The sequence below is a fragment of the Cataglyphis hispanica genome, chromosome 16 (genome assembly GCF_021464435.1).
Source record: "Cataglyphis hispanica isolate Lineage 1 chromosome 16, ULB_Chis1_1.0, whole genome shotgun sequence".
Lineage (NCBI taxonomy): Eukaryota > Metazoa > Arthropoda > Insecta > Hymenoptera > Formicidae > Cataglyphis > Cataglyphis hispanica.
The window spans coordinates 3,510,032-3,531,359 of record NC_065969.1 but is presented as its reverse complement, the minus strand read 5'-3'; the positions used below and the strand labels follow the sequence as shown (position 1 = coordinate 3,531,359).

Sequence of the window (21,328 nt, the reverse complement as noted above, 5' to 3'; positions counted from 1 at the left end):
TTCTAATAATTACATTAACTAACATAATTCTTAATAAATATATTAATAATAAATAAATCAATTTATTATATATGCGGGAAAATTTATCGTTTATGTTTTTATAAATATTATGCAGAAATATCGCACGTTTATAATTTTGAAATAATTATAGAAATAATCGCGGGAGAGTTATCTTTTTTGTTAATTCGTTTTGATATATTATGAAATGCTTGTTGTGTCCCGGAAAATTGTCAAATTTCTATTTATATGAAAACTTCCTATGATGGTGGAGGTGATACATCCTACATATGTGAATGAAGAGCGGAACTTTAAAGTGGTGAGTACAATAAAAATAATTAATATAGCTAAATTATTATATCATATTATCGAAAAAACTCGATACTTTCGCTGTAATGAGAGTGCTAGCACTACCCACATAAATATTCTTATCAATGAGATATTTTATATTTTACCATATTTATCATTTCAACATTATTATTCGTTAAAAATAAAATAATTGTCTATACATAATTATGATAGACATTTCATCAACCATGTAAAAATCTTTGTAATTTATTCTGAAGTTAAAGAAATTATTCTTGCATTGAAAGATCATATTTCATGAAAAATTTTAAACAATTATTTAATTGATAAATTGAAATGATGCTGATTATTCATATCAGTCAAGTATCATGTTATTAATTTATTAATTTATTGGACATGTGAAGTCTAAAGCGATTTCTATGCATCGAGACAAAATAAACACGTATTTGAGGGAAGCCAAGAAAAATTTTTTCGCGAATTAGACGAGAAATCGAGGTATCAATTAAAGGAGAGACGAAGAGATACGGCCCGAGTAAGAGGCTGGATGGCCAGAGAGTGTAGAAAAAGGGGAAACGCACGCAAGATGCCCGTTGTGAAGAGGAGGAAGGAGAGAGTGCCCCGTAAGAGAGAGGGGCCTCAGAGGAACGAGAGGGGACCGTGCGTATCCCCACTTCGTCTGACCCTCTCTTCCCCTACCAAGCTTGTGTCGCGTGTCCCATCTCCCACTTCTCTCCTATCGATACATACACAACACCGACACTACCGTTGCCGCGAATCGGATGTATCAGCACATGCGTAAGCGTCTGGGTATGTGTGCAAGTCTGCAAGTGGTTTTGCTGCAGTTGCTGGCGCGTTCATTCTGATGGAAGACACGGCCTGATTGTCGTGTAAGAGAGAGAAAGAGTGAAAGAGGGGGTGGTCTGCGCGGTTGGGGGGGGGGAGAAGGGGATTGCCGTGCGTGTTGGAGATGCATGCGCGCGCGCGGCGGTGTGTTGGCGGCCACGCGTGTAGTGGAGAGAGAGATCTCTCGGAAGAGAGAAGAGACGAAGAAGAGAGAGGTGACTTCTCTTCAGGGACCTTAGTCGCCGATTGTCCGCTACTATGCACGGTGTTACACCATCGTCATCGCGTTTGATCATCTCTTTCTCTCCATCGTCGCACTCTACATCCCTCCCACTCCGCCCTCACTCTTTTTCTCCCTCTTATCTGTTGTGGCGCATATATCTTTAATCTCGGTCATTTTCGTGTATCCCACGCGAAGATCGCGCCTTGAAGCGACGAGGCGTAGTGTCCTGTTCAGAATCCTTGGAGCGACTATCACATGTGTCAGAAAGATTCGACACAACTGGATCAGTCACATCTTCAAAAGGAGATTCGTCAAAAAGGAAAAAAAGTTTCCGAGTTTTCCATAAGCTTTCATCATGAAAGATTATCATATATAAGAACATAATCTTTAGAAAGAACTCTTCCAGATATCGAGAAGTTTCATTATCACGATTTGATTTTCAACACGACAGAGACAATATTGAATCGACGGTTATAATTCTGATATGAAGTTTCCTGGAATTTTGTCTGTTTACGGAATAGTCATCTCCATGATAAATTCACGACGACCGTGAATATGCCGAGCGGAGTATAAACAAGATCATTAGCACTAGATTCTCGAATATATCTTCAAATATGCGTCAAATATTTCACACATTGTGAGAGCGCTTACATTGTCGAAAACATCTCTCTGTACCTTTCTCTTCTCCCACACAAACTATGAACATGACTGTGGTTCAGATTGATAGGTGATTTGAGAAAGACAAGTCAGAGGCTTGACGACAAAGGAAACGAAACGTTACCAATCAGCTCCTGATCATACCGCTTTCTTTTTCGTGGAAATGAAAGTTGGTTTGTTTGAAAGACGAGCTTCGAAAAGTGTAAAACAATAAATGCATGATATGAATTTGAAGTGAAGTGGAGACTACAGGGTGTTGACTGAAGTGTATTGGCATTGAAAAGTGCTCTCCATCATCGCCATCATTGAACGACCGTCGACAAACGGATTCACGCTGCCATCTGCACAAGAGGTGAGAGATCGTCGTAATAATAATTTTCTTGGAAATCATTTCGGATCGACGCGGACGTTAATTCTAGTTTCAATTGTATCTACAATTGTTATAAGCTAAGAGCCGCAAAAAAATTTGGAGAAAAATTGCGAGTCATTCCCTACAATATTTATACACTACTAAGATATTTCGATATTAAATATATTTTAATTAAAACTCCACAATTTTCCTAATAATAGATATATGCTGTATTATGTTTAGCATATATCTATTAAGGATTTAAAATAACTCTAAGTAATTAGCGATTAAAAAATTGGTGCTCACAATTAAATGTATCTATTCATTTACGTCCACTTAATGTCATTTGATTAAAATTTCAAGACAATAATATTATCAATATAGTTATTTTGACACGAGTTTGTTTCATTATATATGTATATATGCATGTGTTGTAATTATTTTTAAATTACTCATTAACTATTCGATATTTTTCCGAGTTTCACTATACATTGATAGAAAAAAAATAAAGAATTCCTGATAAAATTATGAAACATTTGGTCATTCGTGTCGTCAGAGATTATCGGCTGTAAATATCACGAAAGTTAATCTTACTAATTGTTTCGAAATGATGGGGGTGGACGGGAGTGAACAAACGATAAGATACATCGTTGTTTGGTACAACAATCAAATCATTAAGGAGATACATTGATATTAGCCATTCTGTATTTCTTACATCACAAAAATACATTTATTAATCTTTTTTTTTTGCCACCATATTGGCAAAATAATTAAATCGTTCCTTTATTTACCATTTTGCCATGCATACTGGACGTAAGTCCCGATTCAGCAACAACCAGGCCCGACGTAAAGCTGTCAGCGAGGGAATAATAAATGTTTAACTTTATGAGCGTCTTCTCGAACAACCGCGCATTCGGCAAGAATAAATCTTAAACTGATATCATTTGCGGGGGGAAAATATATATCGATAGAGATGGAGAGAGAAAAAAGGAGAGAGAACGCAATATATCAGCGCTCCTTCGCGTTTAACGAGCGCCAATAAAAATATCTAATAAGCTACCGCGTCACAATAATTAATTCCGGCAATAGCATTAATCGTTGCCATCAGGACGGCAATTATTTTTAAAAGTACCGCCGTTACGCGTTTCGTCGTAAAACTCGTATACTGCCCGCGCTTTTTTCCTACCCGATATTTCCCGTGGCGGCGTAAATCAGACAGTTCTCTCGAAAAGTGAGGCGCGCGTTTATCATGCATTTAAATAGAGCCTTTCTTCAGAGTATCAAGATAAGATATTATCAAAGATTTTCTACACGCATTAGTTAAAAAAAAATTTAATTTAAAATATTGCATTACATATATATGCACTAGACTATATATATTGACTATATTATTGATCTTATATTCTTATCATCATTCGAAAGTTTCTGAAAGACTTTTAAGGACACAGAACAGAGTAGTTTGTCTCATTGTAAGCGGAAGAGAGATGGACACGCTATACATGAAAACGCGAATATCCGCAAAAAGTCTCTTGATAATTCGCTGCAAGACTTTCTTTTTCTGTGAATTATCGCAAAGAGACAGAGAACCGTATAAATCACGCGCGAGTATGCGGAATAGACGGGAAAAAAGTGAGAGGTGCACATTATATACGGATATACGCTATGTAATACAGACACGCTGTCGTACAATAGCAATAGGCGCGCGTATGCTGTATTATAACACACGCGCGATTCAGTACTTACGCAATTCGCGTATGTTACAGGTAGTAACGCGGGTAGCCGACATGCAATCCGCTCATTCTTTCGTAGTAGAAATTGATTGCATCTGATACGAGCAATAGCGCGTAAAAGCACGTCAATACAAATAGCTCTGGGAGAAAGAAAATAGATCATTCCTTCACTTTGTAATGCGCGGAAGTCCTTTTAACCTCTTTCTCTCCTTTATTTTTCTCGTTGTAATATATTTTTTACATAAACATTTAAATCTCTATATTGCCTTAATATGAATGGGATTAAAGGAGAGAGAAACAGGATTATTTATATTTATATTTCGTTTTATTTTATATATTCCGTTTATACTTGATACTATATAAATATATATATATACATATATATGTGAGTGTATGCGTGTTAATAATTCTATATATATGTATGTTAATATCTCTTCCCGCTACATCCAACATTTACCGGGTCATCGCATTCTTTAATTTTAGGATTATAATGTTCACCATTTTTACATTCCTGGACCTTCCACTCCCCATTTATACATTCGTCATATAAAGTGCAGTCACATTCTGTGCGTTTTCTTCGATCACCCTCCTCGCAGCAATCGGGGCAGCAATCCACGCAGCAATTTCCGCCCGCTCGATTCTCAACGCAAGCCTGACACGTACGACTAAAGTATGTACCGGAGGAACAAGCTATTGTCTGATTATTTCTGCAATCGATGTAATTGGAATCATTTTTTGGATCGGAGATCTTGTCTGGTGGCGGGCACTTGTCGTCGATGCTTGCCTCCGTACAAGTTTCGCAACCAGCCTGCCACGGCCAATCGCAAACTTGTAAGCGTCTATTGTAATGCAATTTTATTTCCTTATTATTCGGGTCCATCGGAGGACAATCCTGTAATACGGGAACGCCCCAACTGCACTTGTAGAATTTCGTACAATCGTTCTCATGCGGCAGATGCGTTGCATATTTCTCCGTGCCAGGTGGGCATTTTGTAACAGGGCAGGGCAACTCCCAAGCAGCCCAGCTTCCAGCAGTCCAAGATGTCAATAAGACAATGACGATTATGTACATATCTGTGTCAAAAATTATTTCTAAGCTATCAATTATGATATATAATTAAATCGCGATTTAGTCGATCTTTGTTGATAGAAGAATATGTCAATTATTTTATATAAATCGATAAAAAAAAACTTCTGATATGAGATGTGCAATACAAACATATATCATTTAATATAATCTTATTATAAAAAATTGCTAAGCAATTTATTAAAACAATTGAGTACTTACTCTTCATTGCCTATCGTCTAGTCAGCTTCGCGCTTGAAGAGAAGAAAACGTATGATTCGTTTCGTTAACACTTCTCTAACCCGGTTAAATGTGCGACTGACTGAATTCAAATGAATGACGGCTTTTATAATATTCATCATTATCATTGTATTTATCACGTGATATATAAAAGGTACCTGGATTATCATATCTATCAAAGATATACTTTCCTTATAATGCGGAAGAATGAATTATCGGCATATTATTTTGCAGAAGAATGCCTTATCAGGACGCAATCATTTACGTGATCATATACGTATAAACAATTTTTGGTCGGTCGTGAATTGATAGTTTACAAAATATGATGCAAAGAGTTGTGAATTATAATTACATTTTATCTTTAAATCAAGTATGGCACATACATATATGTATATATATATATTGTTGATAAAAAATACAAATAAATTAATGAAGTGCAAAAAAGAGTTTAGATTTTCAATTCGATAACAGACAAAATTCATAAAACATTTTATCATTCGATGATTTTCTTAATACATTACATTGAATTGCGATTTATGTGTTCGTAAATTTCTGAATTTGATATAACTTATTTATCAGTCCAAGCCTTGAAGTTTAACGTGATAATCTAAATCTTTAGGCATTTCAATCAAAAGGCCTTTGGTCGCGATATTATCAAAAAGTTATTATCATAAATCGCCACACGATATTGATGAAAAAAGACCGATGATTAATATAAATAAAATTTGCTCATATATGTCCGAATAAAACAAGTGTATATAATGTGCTAATTCTGGGAGTGCCCAAGATATCGCTGCGTATCGACGACTAGACATAATGACATTAATATACAACAAAATCAGCACGATTAACATGACGTATTATCCGTCGTCAAAAAATTCTGGATCTGATGATATCCTAGCCAAAATCCTAGTCAAATATTCCGATGGCTATAACAAATAATTGATTGTTCCGTTTGTTGTTTATTCAATTAATAAACTTGATTTGGAAAGGAAATTGGGGATACAATGCGCAATCAATGATATTCTTTGATAAGCGCGCGCGTTACGATTCTCGAAAAAATTTCGTCATCGATTGATTTGTTATTCTTTCGTCGTGTCTTAGCGTATTGATATATAAACAAAACTGTAAAATATAGCCAAGTGAAAGTCGTTTTAGTCGGACTTGTTTCACCGGATCTATTATTCGTGATTTATTAACGATGTTATGACGATGGTGACGTTTGATACGAAGATTGTATGTGATACATCATGCCGTAAAGAAATTTCAATATTATGAAACATACTAACAATAATTAAAAATCAAACACGTTGCAATAATATGTCTATCATAATATGTCAAACAGATATGAGAACTCTAATTTGTCAATTATTAATCTTACATTTATAAAAAAAAAAAATATTTTCATAATTAAAATTTTCAAAAACATTTTCTCACATATTATTTATCAATTCAAAATTAATATGTTCTCAAAAAAAAAAATATAATATGTTTATATGTTCCAAATATGAAAAATATAAAAATCGTATATATTTTTTTATCAAGTTATATACTATTTCATCATTAAAATTATTATTTCATTTCTTATCTCAGCATTATATTTTCTTAATAAAATGCTTTTCAACTTGATACTACCTACAAAATTTGATGAATTCAAAACTGATTTACTTTCTAAATTCCAAGGGCAACAAAATTGCACCCTATATTTCGATATGGCCTGCTGTGGAAACGTTGTTCCTTCATAAATCTCAATGCGATTCCAGTTATCGCATTGAAATGGGCGCTTGACGGCAATTTGTTATCGGTGGATTTATTGCATCTAAGCGGCTGTCGTAGAACGTCGTAGCAAACGAAAGTATCTATTCAGGATCGCGATTTCTGTCGACAATATGTCAGCTTATAGCAAGGAAATACGGACGAGCGACACCGTAACCTTTGCACATACCGGTAGCATAGCAACTAAGGGCTATGGATGTATAGGCCTTATTGCATATATATACATATATATATATATATATATATATATATATATATATATACTATATACTATATAATTCCCGCTCTTGTACGCGTGCTCGTATTCGTACGCACATTACATATGTATGTCTTCGGACTGGATATACCATTATACTTGACATAACATTTATATTTGATAACGTTTTATTACATATGTCTTAACTATAATATTTATGTTATACTTAATTAATACCAACGTTAATTGAGAAAAAAAGCTACAATTAATAGTATCTTTCAAAAATTATAATCTTTGTTACTTATTGCTTACAATCGGTCTCTTACATACAGTAATCGGAAAATAATGATTTTATTAATTCTGAGAAACTATATCCGTCATTAAATCTATCTATCTGTCTAATAGTGGTCAAGGAATGAATGAAAACAACTACACGAGGCAATGATGCCCAGAATTTTCTTTCTGAAATACCACATCGTAAAGATTTTTATTTGAAACTATCTGCTAAAATATTGCACAATAATCTAAGAAATATTGAGTTAATATATTATTTAGCTGTTTGCACGCTAGTTGAAAAAATCTATGGAAAAAAATAGCTGCAAAAAAGAGAAAGAGAGAGAGAGAGAGAGAGAGAGAGAGAGAGAGAGAGAAAGCGAAACTTTGTGTAATCTATATGCTTTAACATTAAAAAAAAAATGCGTGTTAATGTTTCGTTTTATTTTAAACAATTACTATGTTTTGTGTTATTGTGAAATTTATTAGTTATACTATAGCCATTAATTATAACCTTTCTCGTAAAACGTATATTAATTGTGACACTTGCAAACTTTATTCAAAAATTTAATTTTGAATACATTTTTTTGTCAATTTTTAAATTATTGTTGCTGTTATACAAGTTGTTTAAAGAATCAATTGGATAAAATCATTTCAAAGCGTTTTGTCTAATTATTATTTATTTTAAGTTCAAGTAGAACTATAAAATGCGTTTAATAATCCGATTCGAGTTTGTCCTTAATCTCTCTTTTTGTAGTTTCACACACATTTTCAATCTTAATTATTTCTTGTTAATTCTACATTTCAAATTAATTTTCGAATCAGTCGAAACTTGCACATTTCCTTTTTACGCGAGACGTTTTATTATATATTTTTATATTTATATAATTACATAAATAATTAGATAATTTGTTACTTCAGCACCAAGAATGCAGCAATTGATTTTCGATTTAATTTCGCAACGCATTTGATAGATCCATTGCACAAAACATAGGAACAAAACAGTATCGATTCTCTATTATTGCAGAAGCGAGTTAGGGACAATTAACATTTCTCGGGTCATCGCATTCCTTAGTGTTGGGATTATAATATTCACCGTTTGTACATTCCTGGACACTCCATTCGTTAAATATACATTCATCATATAAAGCGCAGTCACAATCTGTGCGTTTCCTTCGATCGCCTTCCATGCACACACGGGTTGTAGTAGAAGTAGTAGGAGTAGTAGTAGTTCGAGTAGTTGGAGTAGTTGGAGTAGTTCGAGTAGTTTGAGTAGTTGGAGTAGTTCGAGTAGTTTGAGTAGTTGGAGTAGTTCGAGTAGTTGGGGTAGTACGAGTAGTGCTAGTAGGAATAAATGTACCACAATTTCCGTTCGCTCGATCCTCAACGCAAGCCTGACACGTACGACTAAAGCATGTACCGGAGGGACAAGCTATTGTCTGATTATTTCTGCAATCGATGTAATTGCAATCATTTTTTGGATCGGAGATCTTGTCTGGTGGCGGGCACTTGTCGTCGATGCTTGCCTCCGTACAAGTTTTGCAACCAGCCTGCCACGGCCAATCGCAAACTTGTAAGCGTCTATTGTAATGCAATTTTATTTCCTTATTATTCGGGTCCATCGGAGGACAATCCTGTAATACGGGAACGCCCCAACTGCACTTGTAGAATTTCGTACAATCGTTCTCATGCGGCAGATTCGTTGCATATTTCTCCGGATATGGGCATTTTGTAACAGGGCAGGGCAACTCCCAAGCGGCCCAGCTCCCAGCAGTCCAAGATGTCAATAAGACAATGACGATTATGTACATTTCTGTGTCAAAAATTATTTCTAAGCTATCAATTATGATATATAATCAAATCGCGATTTAATCGATCTTTGTTAATAGAAGAATATGTTAATTATTTTATATAAATCTAGCTTAATAAAAGAAGCTAAAACGATATGTAATATAAGTGATATATCGATATATCGATCGTTTAACATATTGACATAATTACATTTTATTAATTAATTATATTAATACAATTACATTATAATTTTATTTTAAAAATTTATTAAGTGCAATTTCAGCACTTACCCTTCATTATCGTTTACTCAGCTTTTCGCTCGAAGAAAATAAAATGTATCGTTCGTTTAATATCTAGTCTTAACCCAATTAAATGTGCGACTGATTGAATTCAAGTAGACCGGCTTTTATAATATTTTATTTATCGTTATCGCGAAACAGAGATTATCATATCTATCAAAGATATACGTATATATATATATAAAGATGTGAATTAAGATAGTTGAATAAATTAGTGGTTTTATTTATCGGTTTTATTTATTTATTTATGCAATTAATATCTTATCCTTATATTATTTATTTCCGTTAAGGAGAGGTCTTATCATTACGTTAAAAGAGTTTAATCATATATGCAAAAATATTATTATATATTATATTTTATTGTAATATATTTTTAAAAATTAAAAAAATGCAGGTGACATATTGTATATATATATATATATATATATATATATATATATATATATATATATACATATATACAATATGTCACCTGCATTTTTTTAATTTTTAAAAATATATTACAATAAAATATAATATATAATAATATTTTTGCATATATGATTAAACTCTTTTAACGTAATGATAAGACCTCTCCTTAACGGAAATAAATAATATAAGGATAAGATATTAATTGCATAAATAAATAAATAAATAAAACCGATAAATAAAACCACTAATTTATTCAACTATCTTAATTCACATCTTTCATTAAATCGTTTAATAAATTATTTTAATAAAATAAAGCAACATTTGTATTTTATTAATTCTAATATATTCATACATATATTGGTCTTTTATTCTCTTTTACACTTGTTTATTTTTCTTTAAACTTTTATATACATTTTCGTTTCTATCAAATAACATTTATTGTATAAAATCACGACAATACATTATCGATTCTTTACGTCTCAAGATGCTCAAACTAAATCAGGTCACGCCATAATCAGAAAATAAAATCGCTACGCATTATTCATCGTCGTCATTGAAGATGAGCCCGATTTATATATGTATATACATATATAAAGAGATCTGTACACGTGCCGCGCTGAAATATCCGCAACTTCAGCGGAGCAGCTGGGACGAGCCAAAAGAAACGTCGAGGAGTTCCCTGGACTTAGATCCTAGATCCGTCTCTAGACGGATCGGATGGACGGATGGACGGACAGACGAATAAAATAGACAAACAGGGGAGAAGGAAAAAGACAGATCGCCAGATGGGGGGCACCACGACGATAGTAGCACGTGCCCCATTCAAGATGCCGTCCGTGCTATTCCGGGGACCCTCCACCCTCGTAACTTAGCCTAACCTAATCCAACCTCCTTCTAGCCGGGGCTATTCAACCGGTGACGAGACCGGGGCTCTTTGTCACCCGATCAAAGTAGGTCCCCGATTCCTCGCCGTCGTCTCGCTTCCTTTCACGCTTTTTTATCGCGCCGCGCGACATCAGGAAGTTATAACGACCGTTGCCTTTCGATGGTGCTGCTGGGTCTGCGGACCCCCTGAATTGAAGAAGGCTAATCAGCGCGAAATAATAGAACAAAGCGCGATAATAAAAGTTGAAGAGTGTGATATTTTTGTTTCTGAAATGCGTTTAATAATTCTTGACACATTTAATAATTCTTGACACTACGATGCATAGCGACAGAAGGAGCTATCGATTATTACTCATTATTTATACCCGGATATGAGCAATACACTTATCTACGTACATCGCAGATAAATTTTTTCGCTGTAATTGCAAAAAATATATAGATATGCATATAATTGAAAATACAAGGATCTAATAAACAGATTTTGAAAATTTTATCCACGAATTCTTTTATCACGAAATTGGAACTAAATTTTATTTAGTTCCAATAAATAATTAAATAGTAATAAAATAATTTATTTTAATCTATACTCTCTCTTTAATTTGCAACGTTAAGTATTTTGATAATAATGTCCAATGTTTTTTTATCTTTCGGAAATATCCGATAAAAAGATTAAAACTCAGGACAGATTAAATTCCAAATCATCAAACATAATGATAAATGAATTAATCAGGTAAGAGTCAGAAAAAAATCCATAAATATCGCTTAACTAATTTGCCAATTTCGTCATAAACCGCAAGTTGACAATCTCCTGTCGCTTTACTATAAATCGTTCCTTCCAACTATGTGTTCGATCAATCGTGTCGCTGTTTCTCTTTTTCTTCATAGAAAATTCGGTTTTCCAATCGTAAGTGTCAATTTGTCAGAATCTCACGGACAAACGTTTAAGGCGTGTGACCGCCCTCGCACATAAATCAGCAGGAGAGAATATTAGCTTCAGGTTTAGTTCTATAAACGTCCCGTTACACGCCCTTCAGAACGCTAGGGGGTTGCTTTCACTGCCTCTTGTAAATTCAGTGTCCTACAAAGGCTCGGAAGCTTTTCAGAAGCTTTGACTTTTCTTTTGGGATAGAAAAGGATGCACGCGAGAGCAACATGGACCTTACGGAAATGGGCCCTCCGTTGATCCAGTTTGCACCATTTAAGGACAATAACATGTCAAGCTATGCTTTGAAATTACACGCTGTTACTGATATTGTTCCGTTCAAAGAACCGTAAAGAATATGAGATATCTACCCGCAATAGAGAAAAGAACGATGAAAACCTACTGAAGAAAGAAGAAAGGAAAATCTTCCCCAAGATTCTCAAGAAAACGATGCGCGTGCTATGATTGTTGCGATTATAAATTCACAATATTTCCCGATATAAGAGAATTATCTTATCTTTTATTATATATAAGATTCTTATTCATAATCTTACGCATTCTAAAGCGATTGGTAAAGTTCAGTTCTGAACTTTTATAACATTATAACTATTTATAACATTAGAACTATTATAACATTTATACTTGCATATGTCTTGCATATAATCTTCCATTTGATTCGCATTTCCCGTCCGCTCGATTCGAAACATAAGCTTGACATGTGCGGCTAAAGCTCTTAAGACAAAATTTTGTCTTACCATCTTTACAATCGATATACGAATTACAGTCATCGACTAAATTGGCTATCTTATCTGCCTGCGGGCATTTGTCATTCATGACCTTGGTACATTCTTCACAACCAGCCTGCTACCAATCGTAAACAACTTGTAATCTATTCTAATGCAATTTTATTTCCTTATTATTCAGGTCCATCGGAGAACAATCCTGCAATACAGGAGCACCCCTTCTGCACTTGTTAAATTTCGTGCAGTCGCTCTTATGTGGCATGTTGTGTATATATATATATATATATATATATATATATATATATATATATATATATATATATATATATCTGTTTTCAGGCATTTTGTAACAGGACATTGTAACTCTCAAGTAGCAGCCCAACATGGCGATAACAATTATGACATTTCTGTGTCAAAAATTATTACTAAGCTGTCAATTACAATATATGATCAAATCGCGATTTAATCAACTTTTGTTAATAGAAGGATGCGTCATTTATTTATATAAATCTACATCGGTAAAAGAACTTTTTCTTCTTGCAATTTGTTTAACGATAATATAATCTTATTAAAATTTATTAAGTAATTTTTCAGCTCTTACCCTTCATTGCTTATCGTCTACTTAGTTTTGCGCTCAAATAGAAGAAAACGTATCGTTAACATCTCTCTGGTTAATGATAGATCTGTTTAAATGAGACTGACTAACAATGAGTTCAGATGAATCGACTTTTATAAATATTCATCACATTATCACTAATCATACGAAGGCATATAGATTATTGTATCTATCAAAAATATATTTTTCTTGTTTATCTGGTGGAGTGGCTTATTGATATATAATTATATTATATCGCAAAAAAAACCTAATCAGAATGCGATAGATATGATCGAATGGACTATTTTCGTTTTTTTTTATATTTTATTTTAAACAATTATTCTTTTGTATTGTCATGAAAAATTTATTAATTAAACTCACTTAATTCTATTGTTGTTAAATTCTCGTTTCCCAATGTCGTAATGTGAAAAAGTGCTCGCATGACGCATCGCTACTGGGCGCTACCGCGGTTAGTATGGCGGCCGTGGACTAATTCAGGTTTCTTTGGGGGCCCCCCAACTCTCCTTTTCACATCGCCTCCAAAGGAGTGCTCGATATTCTTTCAGAAGGGCGATAAAGGTACCGCGCGACCAGACGCACTCTCTGAAAGGAGGACTTCTCGCAGCGTGTGAAACCGTCGCATCTCGGCGCGATCTGCCGCGGGCGATCGTTAATAATAAGGCTTCATTATGAAGTTCGCGAAGCGACAGTATGTAGCGTGCAATTACCCGTCAATTCTGTCAACGTATATCGTCACGCCGCAGGATGCCTATTGAAAAGAATTGTGGTACACTCACATGACCTATGTAACGAGATGTGAAAGCATCCTAAAGAACTTTCTTCTGCAAACTAGAGCATCTGAGGAAATCTTTTCTGATCAAGCGGATCTCTTTGACATCGACGTAAGATATCGTTTATTAGTTTCTTTTTTTTTCTGATAAAAGATTTAATAAACGATTTTAAAAATATAGCTGTGATACTAATATATCTCCTCCGCCTTCTTGATAGCTTGATTACATCGATTTTACATAACAATTTCATTATAGATATTTATCAGATAAAATTGAAAATGAAATTAGAGCCAAATATTATCAGTGACTTCAATAATTATTTTTCTTCATATAAACAAATATTTTTAATCTTTAAATTTTTAAATATATCTTAATGTATTATTTAATAAAGATAAGCGATAAATCTTTTGCCTCAATCTATACACTGTGAATTTTTTAAAAATCATAAATTTATAAATTATGCTTACAATTTTTATAAATAAAGATGTTTAGCCGTTATGATAGCCAAAACATTGATATATCGCGGTAAAGAAGATGTCTAATTGTAATAGACGACTTACGTTAGTGTCGCGCACCTCTCGCGAAAGATACAAATTGAGATAGTCGCGTCGCATGGGGGTCGCTACATCGCACCCCTGCAGCTTCCTTGTTCCTGCGTCATTGTCCCGTGAATGCGTTCGCGGAGCGAGCGGGCGGACGAGGATCCTAAAAGGCACGTACACGCGTGGTTTACACGCGGAGTACAAGGCAAGCTGCAACAGCGAGCGCCTCGTCATAACGGTCGCCGACGAGGTCACGGGGTATATACGGGCGACAGCCAGCCAGCCAGCCAGCTCGGGGGCCATTATTGTTGCACGGACGACGATCTTTATGTGAGATCTTACACGGGGTCCCACGGGGGCCCCGCGGCGCACGCCCATAGCGATGCGGAGGGTGGCTGCGGTTTCACTATTTTTCTTTCCCTCCCCGATATCTCCCTCCCTCCCTCTCGCGTATCTCTCTCTCTCTCTCTCTCTCTCTTTTTACTCTTCCCTTTCGCCGCCTCGTAAATCTCTTTAAGCGTTGAAATGTACGGGGTAAAAAAGATTTTACATCACTTCCTCCTCCCTCCTTTTTCCATCGCCTGCTTCTGTGAAAGTCGTTGATCGAAAATAACTTATTTACGTTTTGCAGAGTGTTATTCTCAATATTCAAAAAGATTATATTCAGAAAGTTTTTAGTCTTAAGAACCGATTCAGAGTGTTCGACAGATTTATAGTTCTTTTTCACTCGTTTGACTTGAAACTTTTTAAAATGTTCTATAAAAGAATTGAGAACAGTTTGAAAATGAAATATCTGCTGCTTTTAAAAGATGTTTCTAATATTCTTTCCTTAATATATCACTTTCTATTGTTTATTTTTGTTGGTTTCGTCATTCTTTAAATTCAAAGTAACTAACTTTCACATTCCACAAACATTTTAAGAAAAGCTAAAGAAAGGAATAATAGATTCTTGCACATATACATATGTGCAAATATAATGTAAAAAATACTTCTCAAGTCTAATTTCAAAAGTACATCAAATACTCCCATTCATCTTTCTATCTTTATGTTATCATCGTGATTGTTCTTTGGAAACCGAATAATTAATCTTTGCAATGTGTGTGCAATGGAAGTAGCTTGGAATCTCATAAAAACATACAATCTTTTATTCAGCGAGTCATTATTATTTACCTTATGTAACTGACATTACAGTATTGCAAATATATTTTTTTTTTATTCGCATTTAGATTCCGCCTGGAATGTATATTCCACACCCACGGAATAAATTGCATTTTTTCCTCCCCTCTCGTGTCACAATGTAGAAGTACGGTAGTGACGATAGTCTCTGGTAGGGGCAACTCCTAATGAGGATTCCCCTTCCATTTCTTCTCTGCACCGGCCGCAGTCGACCGGCGCAAAGTAAATGAGCAGGTGCCTCTGGTATGCGCCCCGCCTACGCTTTCCACTCCGCTCATCGTTCTTTCTCTTTTTTTTTATCTCCGAGCCTTTTCCCTCTTTCTCTTTCTCTCTCTCTTTTTTTCTTGCACTTGTGATGGGAGATCGCGTTGTGGAAAAATGGTCGCCGCGCCCGACGAATTATTCCGTTTTTCTACAGCCCTTTCTCCCTCGTCCCCCCTCCTCTCTGCCCCTTTCTGCCCAATTCCTACAATGGAACCAGCTATGGATCGTATTAGGATGTATTAGGAAGGCCAACGTCATAATTCACGCTCGAATTCTCGGTGTTCCGCTTCACCACGTTTGGGAAACCTGTTGCGCTACGCGCCACGTCGTAGGTGGATCGTGTAAATTACTTCTGTATTCCGTGTGCCACTTTTATGATACAGGTATTAAATTTCTTCTGTATTTTTTATATTACCTCTATAGCTCGTGTGCACTAATCCCCGTATTTATGATATTCGAACTCGCGCTCGCTCATTATGTTATCTTACAAGTTTATTCCACGGATATCTAAGAAACGAACTGATATTTGGATAGAGATATATCGTATATCCGATAAAAAAAAATCACAACGGTAAAATTATCCTTATTAATGATTAATTGAGATATTGTAGAATATTCTTCTCGGACATTCGATAAAAAAATGATATAAAATGTTATATAATTCAAGTTTTTTTTTTTTTTTTTCTTTTAATTGCAATCTTAGAAGAGACTATATGCACATATCTCTTAATAATTTTTTTCATCTTAACAATATGTAATTTTTTCAAATAAAAAAAAAACATGCTTCTCACATGATGCTTCAGTTATTTCTCGCTATTGAGTCGCGTGTCAGAAAGCGTTAAATTCGGGTCCGGTGTTACTTTCTTTCGGCGAAAGCAATCTAAAATTACAAAGCATCGACATGTAATCCTCTTATTTACTCGATCGCGGATGACGGATCGACGCGACGGTCGTTAGACTTTCAACCTTGAAGAAAGACCTTCCGAAGGTGAGCAGAGGCGGTGACACGGCCGGCTAAATCGGGAGGAGAGTTCTCGGAGCAAGCCTCTCCTCTCTTCTAGTCGTACGTGCCCGCGAAGAGGTCTTCGAGACAGAGCAAACGCGGGCGCTTTTTTAATACGCGTAGCTGGTGCGTGCACAGTTGCGTGCCCGCACATGAACGCGCACTCGCGCGTACCTTGCACGTGTTTGCTTAAAATCTTGACGCATGACCGACCGTTCGATTTGTTTTTCCTTTCTCAGGGCCGGGAATGAAGGTGCTTATGCGAAACCGATGTCAGCCACGAGACTTTAAGTGTTTAGCAATACCGAGAAATTGTCTATATCTACAGATATCAAAGCATAAATATCTTGTTTTGAATTGAAATACCTACAATTCGCTAATATTAAATTATCATTATTATAATTATTGATAATTTTTAAAATAATATAATAAGATGAAGAATGTGATTGTATTATTTTTTTTAGACACGCGCTTTCTTTATAATATGATAAATAATATTTCATATCAATAAGAGAAGGCGCAAAATATCTCTATTCTTTTCTTGATATCATCATGAACATTCTTGTCAATTCAGATGACATTGATAGTTTTTAAATGTAATATAATGACGGTTGTTTGATAAAGTGATAAATTTGATTCTTCTTATGCAATTTAAAATATAATTAAGTTTAAAGGTCAAAAATTATTATGATACGCAATTGGATTACATTTATCAATTACAATTATCGACAACAATTTAAATGATTGTGCGAGAGTTTTATCCGATCCTGTTCGATTTCTGAAAGAGGAGTCACCGTCCGTCCTTCATCGATCGTACACGACTGGCGACCTTAACGACTTATACGTCTCACTCCGTTCGTCCTCCGAAGCCGTCATACCTTCTCTCGCCTCTCGGAGGGAAAAAGGACGAACACCTCCCTATACCTTCCTTCGCCGCGGTATGTAAATACGAGGAACGAGAAGGCTCCTCATCTTCTCCCGAACGACCGACCGCGGTGCATCGTATCGTATTCCGCTGCTATTTGTCTTCGCGATCCGGGATTACGTTACCACGATGATACACGATGACATTTATTTCGGGATTTGTTCGACTCGGCCCGTGGTCCTCTCCTTCCTGTTCGCGGCAATCCTTCGTCAACGATCCTTTCGTCGCGCGAGCCACGCGTATTTGCGTGCTCGCGCGAAATAAATGTTCAAAAGCATTTTCTTAAAAAAATGTCGCATTACAAGATATAAGAATGATAGGCTTGATTCATTTAATTAAAAAGATTTGATTTATATTATGTATGAAAAATATGGTTAATCTAAATATTCTCCATCCTTTAGCTTCTGCATTTTTAATTTGAAATTCTTAAAGCAATTTATATTATAGTTTGCCTTTTTTTCTTTTCTGTTATTTTTTACAAAAAATTACGAAATTAATTTTTCGAAAATCTTGAACGTTTGTAATATAATTTTTCCCTATATATATTTTACGGTATAATGACGTAAAATTATGGTGCATTTACCGTTACTATGTTCTCATACCGCACGGAGGATTAGCAAAATCTGATATAACACGACATATTACGAGCGCGAAGACTGTGTAAACGCAGATGCCGTTACGGAATCCCAGCGTAACGTAATGCAACGCGCGCAAGCTCCCTAAAAAGGGAGCGCGTGGCGGAGATCAAACAGCTGGATCATCTCGTGCGTGCCTTTAGGTAAAGATCTCTTTCTTGCGGGAAAGGTAGGTAGGTATATACCCAGGTGCAAAACTCGGAAGGCGTGCGTGACAATGCGCGTACATACGCGCGCGTGGTATGTGCAACATGACGTGAAAGTCGCGCGTGAAAAAAAAAAGGGAAAAGAAAAAGAAACAGAAATGTAGGCTTTGAACAAGTCAACGACCGCTTTCCGTTTTCCCGGAAATTTTAGAAGTGCATCGGGAAAGATGCGGACATTATCCCTATCGACATTTATCACTAAATCTTCTTGTCATGATAATCAGGAACAGGTTGCGTTTTGTTATGTTATGTTGCATTTCTCATCTCTTTTTTGAATGTTTTTGTCGTAATATAAAAAGTATATTATTTAAACTCGATAGTAATATAATTATGGTTATGTACTTTTAATTATAAATATATGTATAATTGATGCATTATAAAAAAATATAATAAGAAATTGACAATAAAATATTAAAGATTAATTTGCTTCAAATTTAGAGTTCTCACGAAAAAAAAATGCTTATATGTTTATAAATCGTGGAATAACGATTGTCTATGTGATTGGTGTACATTTGTAGATATATTAGACAGATCATGCGGCCGCATGTTGCACTCTCGAAAGCGTGCAACGTAATTACGTTAGATTTTACGAATCGGCCGGCGACCAAGTGCGTGGGCACACGCACCGCGCGGAGAGAATACCATGTATCGGATTATTTCATAAGTGCAGCGGTTTCTAGAAGGCGTTAAGAGCCGACTCGGGCTCATTAAGGCTAATGACGCGGGATCGCGCAATTATTCCAATAAACGATGGCCCCCGCCCGAACCTATCAATTTATTATAATTACAGCATCAAGGGAAGGGAGTAAAGAAGAATATATATATATGATTTTGCCTTAGTGTACGCACTTACCAAATTACATGTCTCTCGATCATACGCACGTATATTGCCTAGATGGAATAGATTGAAATCCATTTGGCTTCGAACGGGATTCACGAGAATATTGTCGCGATTCACACGAGATTATTGACCTCATCTCTATGATTATTAATATGCCGACAAATTATCGCTCGGAGAGACTTTTGCGACTGTCCATAAATTATTCAATAATGATTATAAATTGCGTAATCGTGTTTTTCTACATCGGCGTTCGATGGTACAGATAGAGTTCGATTGCTCGCCGAGAGTATATACGTATATATTAAACGCGAGAGATAAAAAAAAAGAGAGGAAGCGAACGACGTTGAATTTGTATTCGCGGCACGCGAGCTCCTAAAATAAATCAACTTCAACTATCTTCTCCGTGTTCTACGGTTCTCCATTTGGCATTGGGTCGCCGGCCGGCTTCTTCGATAAAGAAAAAAAAAAAAAATGAAAAGAGGAAAAAGGCAAATACATAGGAACGTCTAGAAAAAATTCAAACGGTCCAGCGGCCACTTAGCGAGCACTCTCGACACGGTGGACACGTGTCTAAAGTGTGGCCGGAGCCTCGATCACGTGTCAATATCTCAAGAGGCATTTGTTTACAAAAGTCGTAGAAGGAGAGGAGACGGCGCGTCAGGTATTTTTATCAGAAACTTTCCAAAAGGCTGTATTTGAGTTTCCGCGTACGCGGAACAAGTTTATCCCAAGTTACTCTCACGAAAGAAATGCGACTGAATAGATGTTTCTATCCGCTAACTCAAGCTATCAAATTTATGGACACGAATGATAGATTGTAACTGCGCTTGGCGATAATATTTTTCAACGAAATCATCGGACAGAGAAATAAGTTTCCGACGTTATCTGTGTGTCGTAGATCTCGTAGAGTCTCATTCAGTGGCGGTTCAGCGCTATTAAGCGTGCGCGACGCCGGCTTCTTTATCGGGGAGCTTGTGCACGCAGCCTCGGAACGCGTGGGCTATCCCGGCGAGAAATAGCTGTCTCTTTCTCTCTCTCTCTCTCTCTCTCTTATTCTCCCTTCGTCTTGCGTGCTCGCGCGCGTTTCCTCTCGATTCTACCCTCGGTAAAAACAGCGCGAACTGGTCGGTCGCGTGCACGAAGTAGGGAGATAGGCGTGGCACCGGCGTCCGTACGTGCGTCCACGCGCTACGGTGTGCGTGCACCCACCTAGCGCCTAACGCGCTCGGTTAGGCGTACGCTCGAGAGAGGGAACGGAGTCTGAAGGAGTCGGGTTCGAGAAAACGGTAGTGGGGCCAGCTGGCACGGGTATAGGGAAACGCGGTGGCGGGAGAAGAAAGCGGTGAGGGGGAATCTAAGGTCCGTGGACACGAAAGTCAACCAAGAAGGAAGGGGTGGACGTGCGCGCCGGGTCGCGCACGTGGAGAGAGGGGGGAGGGCAGCGCGGAGGGTACAGCGCGGCGGCCGAAGGTGAAGCTGCCGAGCCGTCGCAGCCTCGCAGTCGGCGCGAGACCGCGCTACTGGAAGGATCATCCGTGTTGTCGATTGTGCGAACGCGCGCTTACCTTTTTTTTCTCTCCACCCTTGCGCTCGCTCTCTCTCTCTCTCTCTCTCTCTCTGTCTCTCTCGTTTCCTTTTTTCAC

General features: G+C 36.4%; 1 protein-coding gene across 1 annotated transcript; it reads right to left on the bottom strand.

Annotated features, from left to right (window-relative positions):
* Positions 1-4,299: 4,299 nt before the first annotated feature.
* On the bottom strand, positions 4,300-9,842 carry LOC126855720 (uncharacterized). Its single transcript, XM_050603585.1, has 3 exons — positions 9,738-9,842; positions 8,693-9,469; positions 4,300-5,179 (listed from the first exon to the last, which is right to left on the bottom strand). The coding sequence occupies exons 1-3, from the start codon at positions 9,742-9,744 to the stop codon at positions 4,530-4,532; spliced, it is 1,434 nt and encodes a 477-aa protein (XP_050459542.1). The 5' UTR covers positions 9,745-9,842; the 3' UTR covers positions 4,300-4,529.
* Between the last annotated feature and the right edge of the window lie 11,486 nt (positions 9,843-21,328).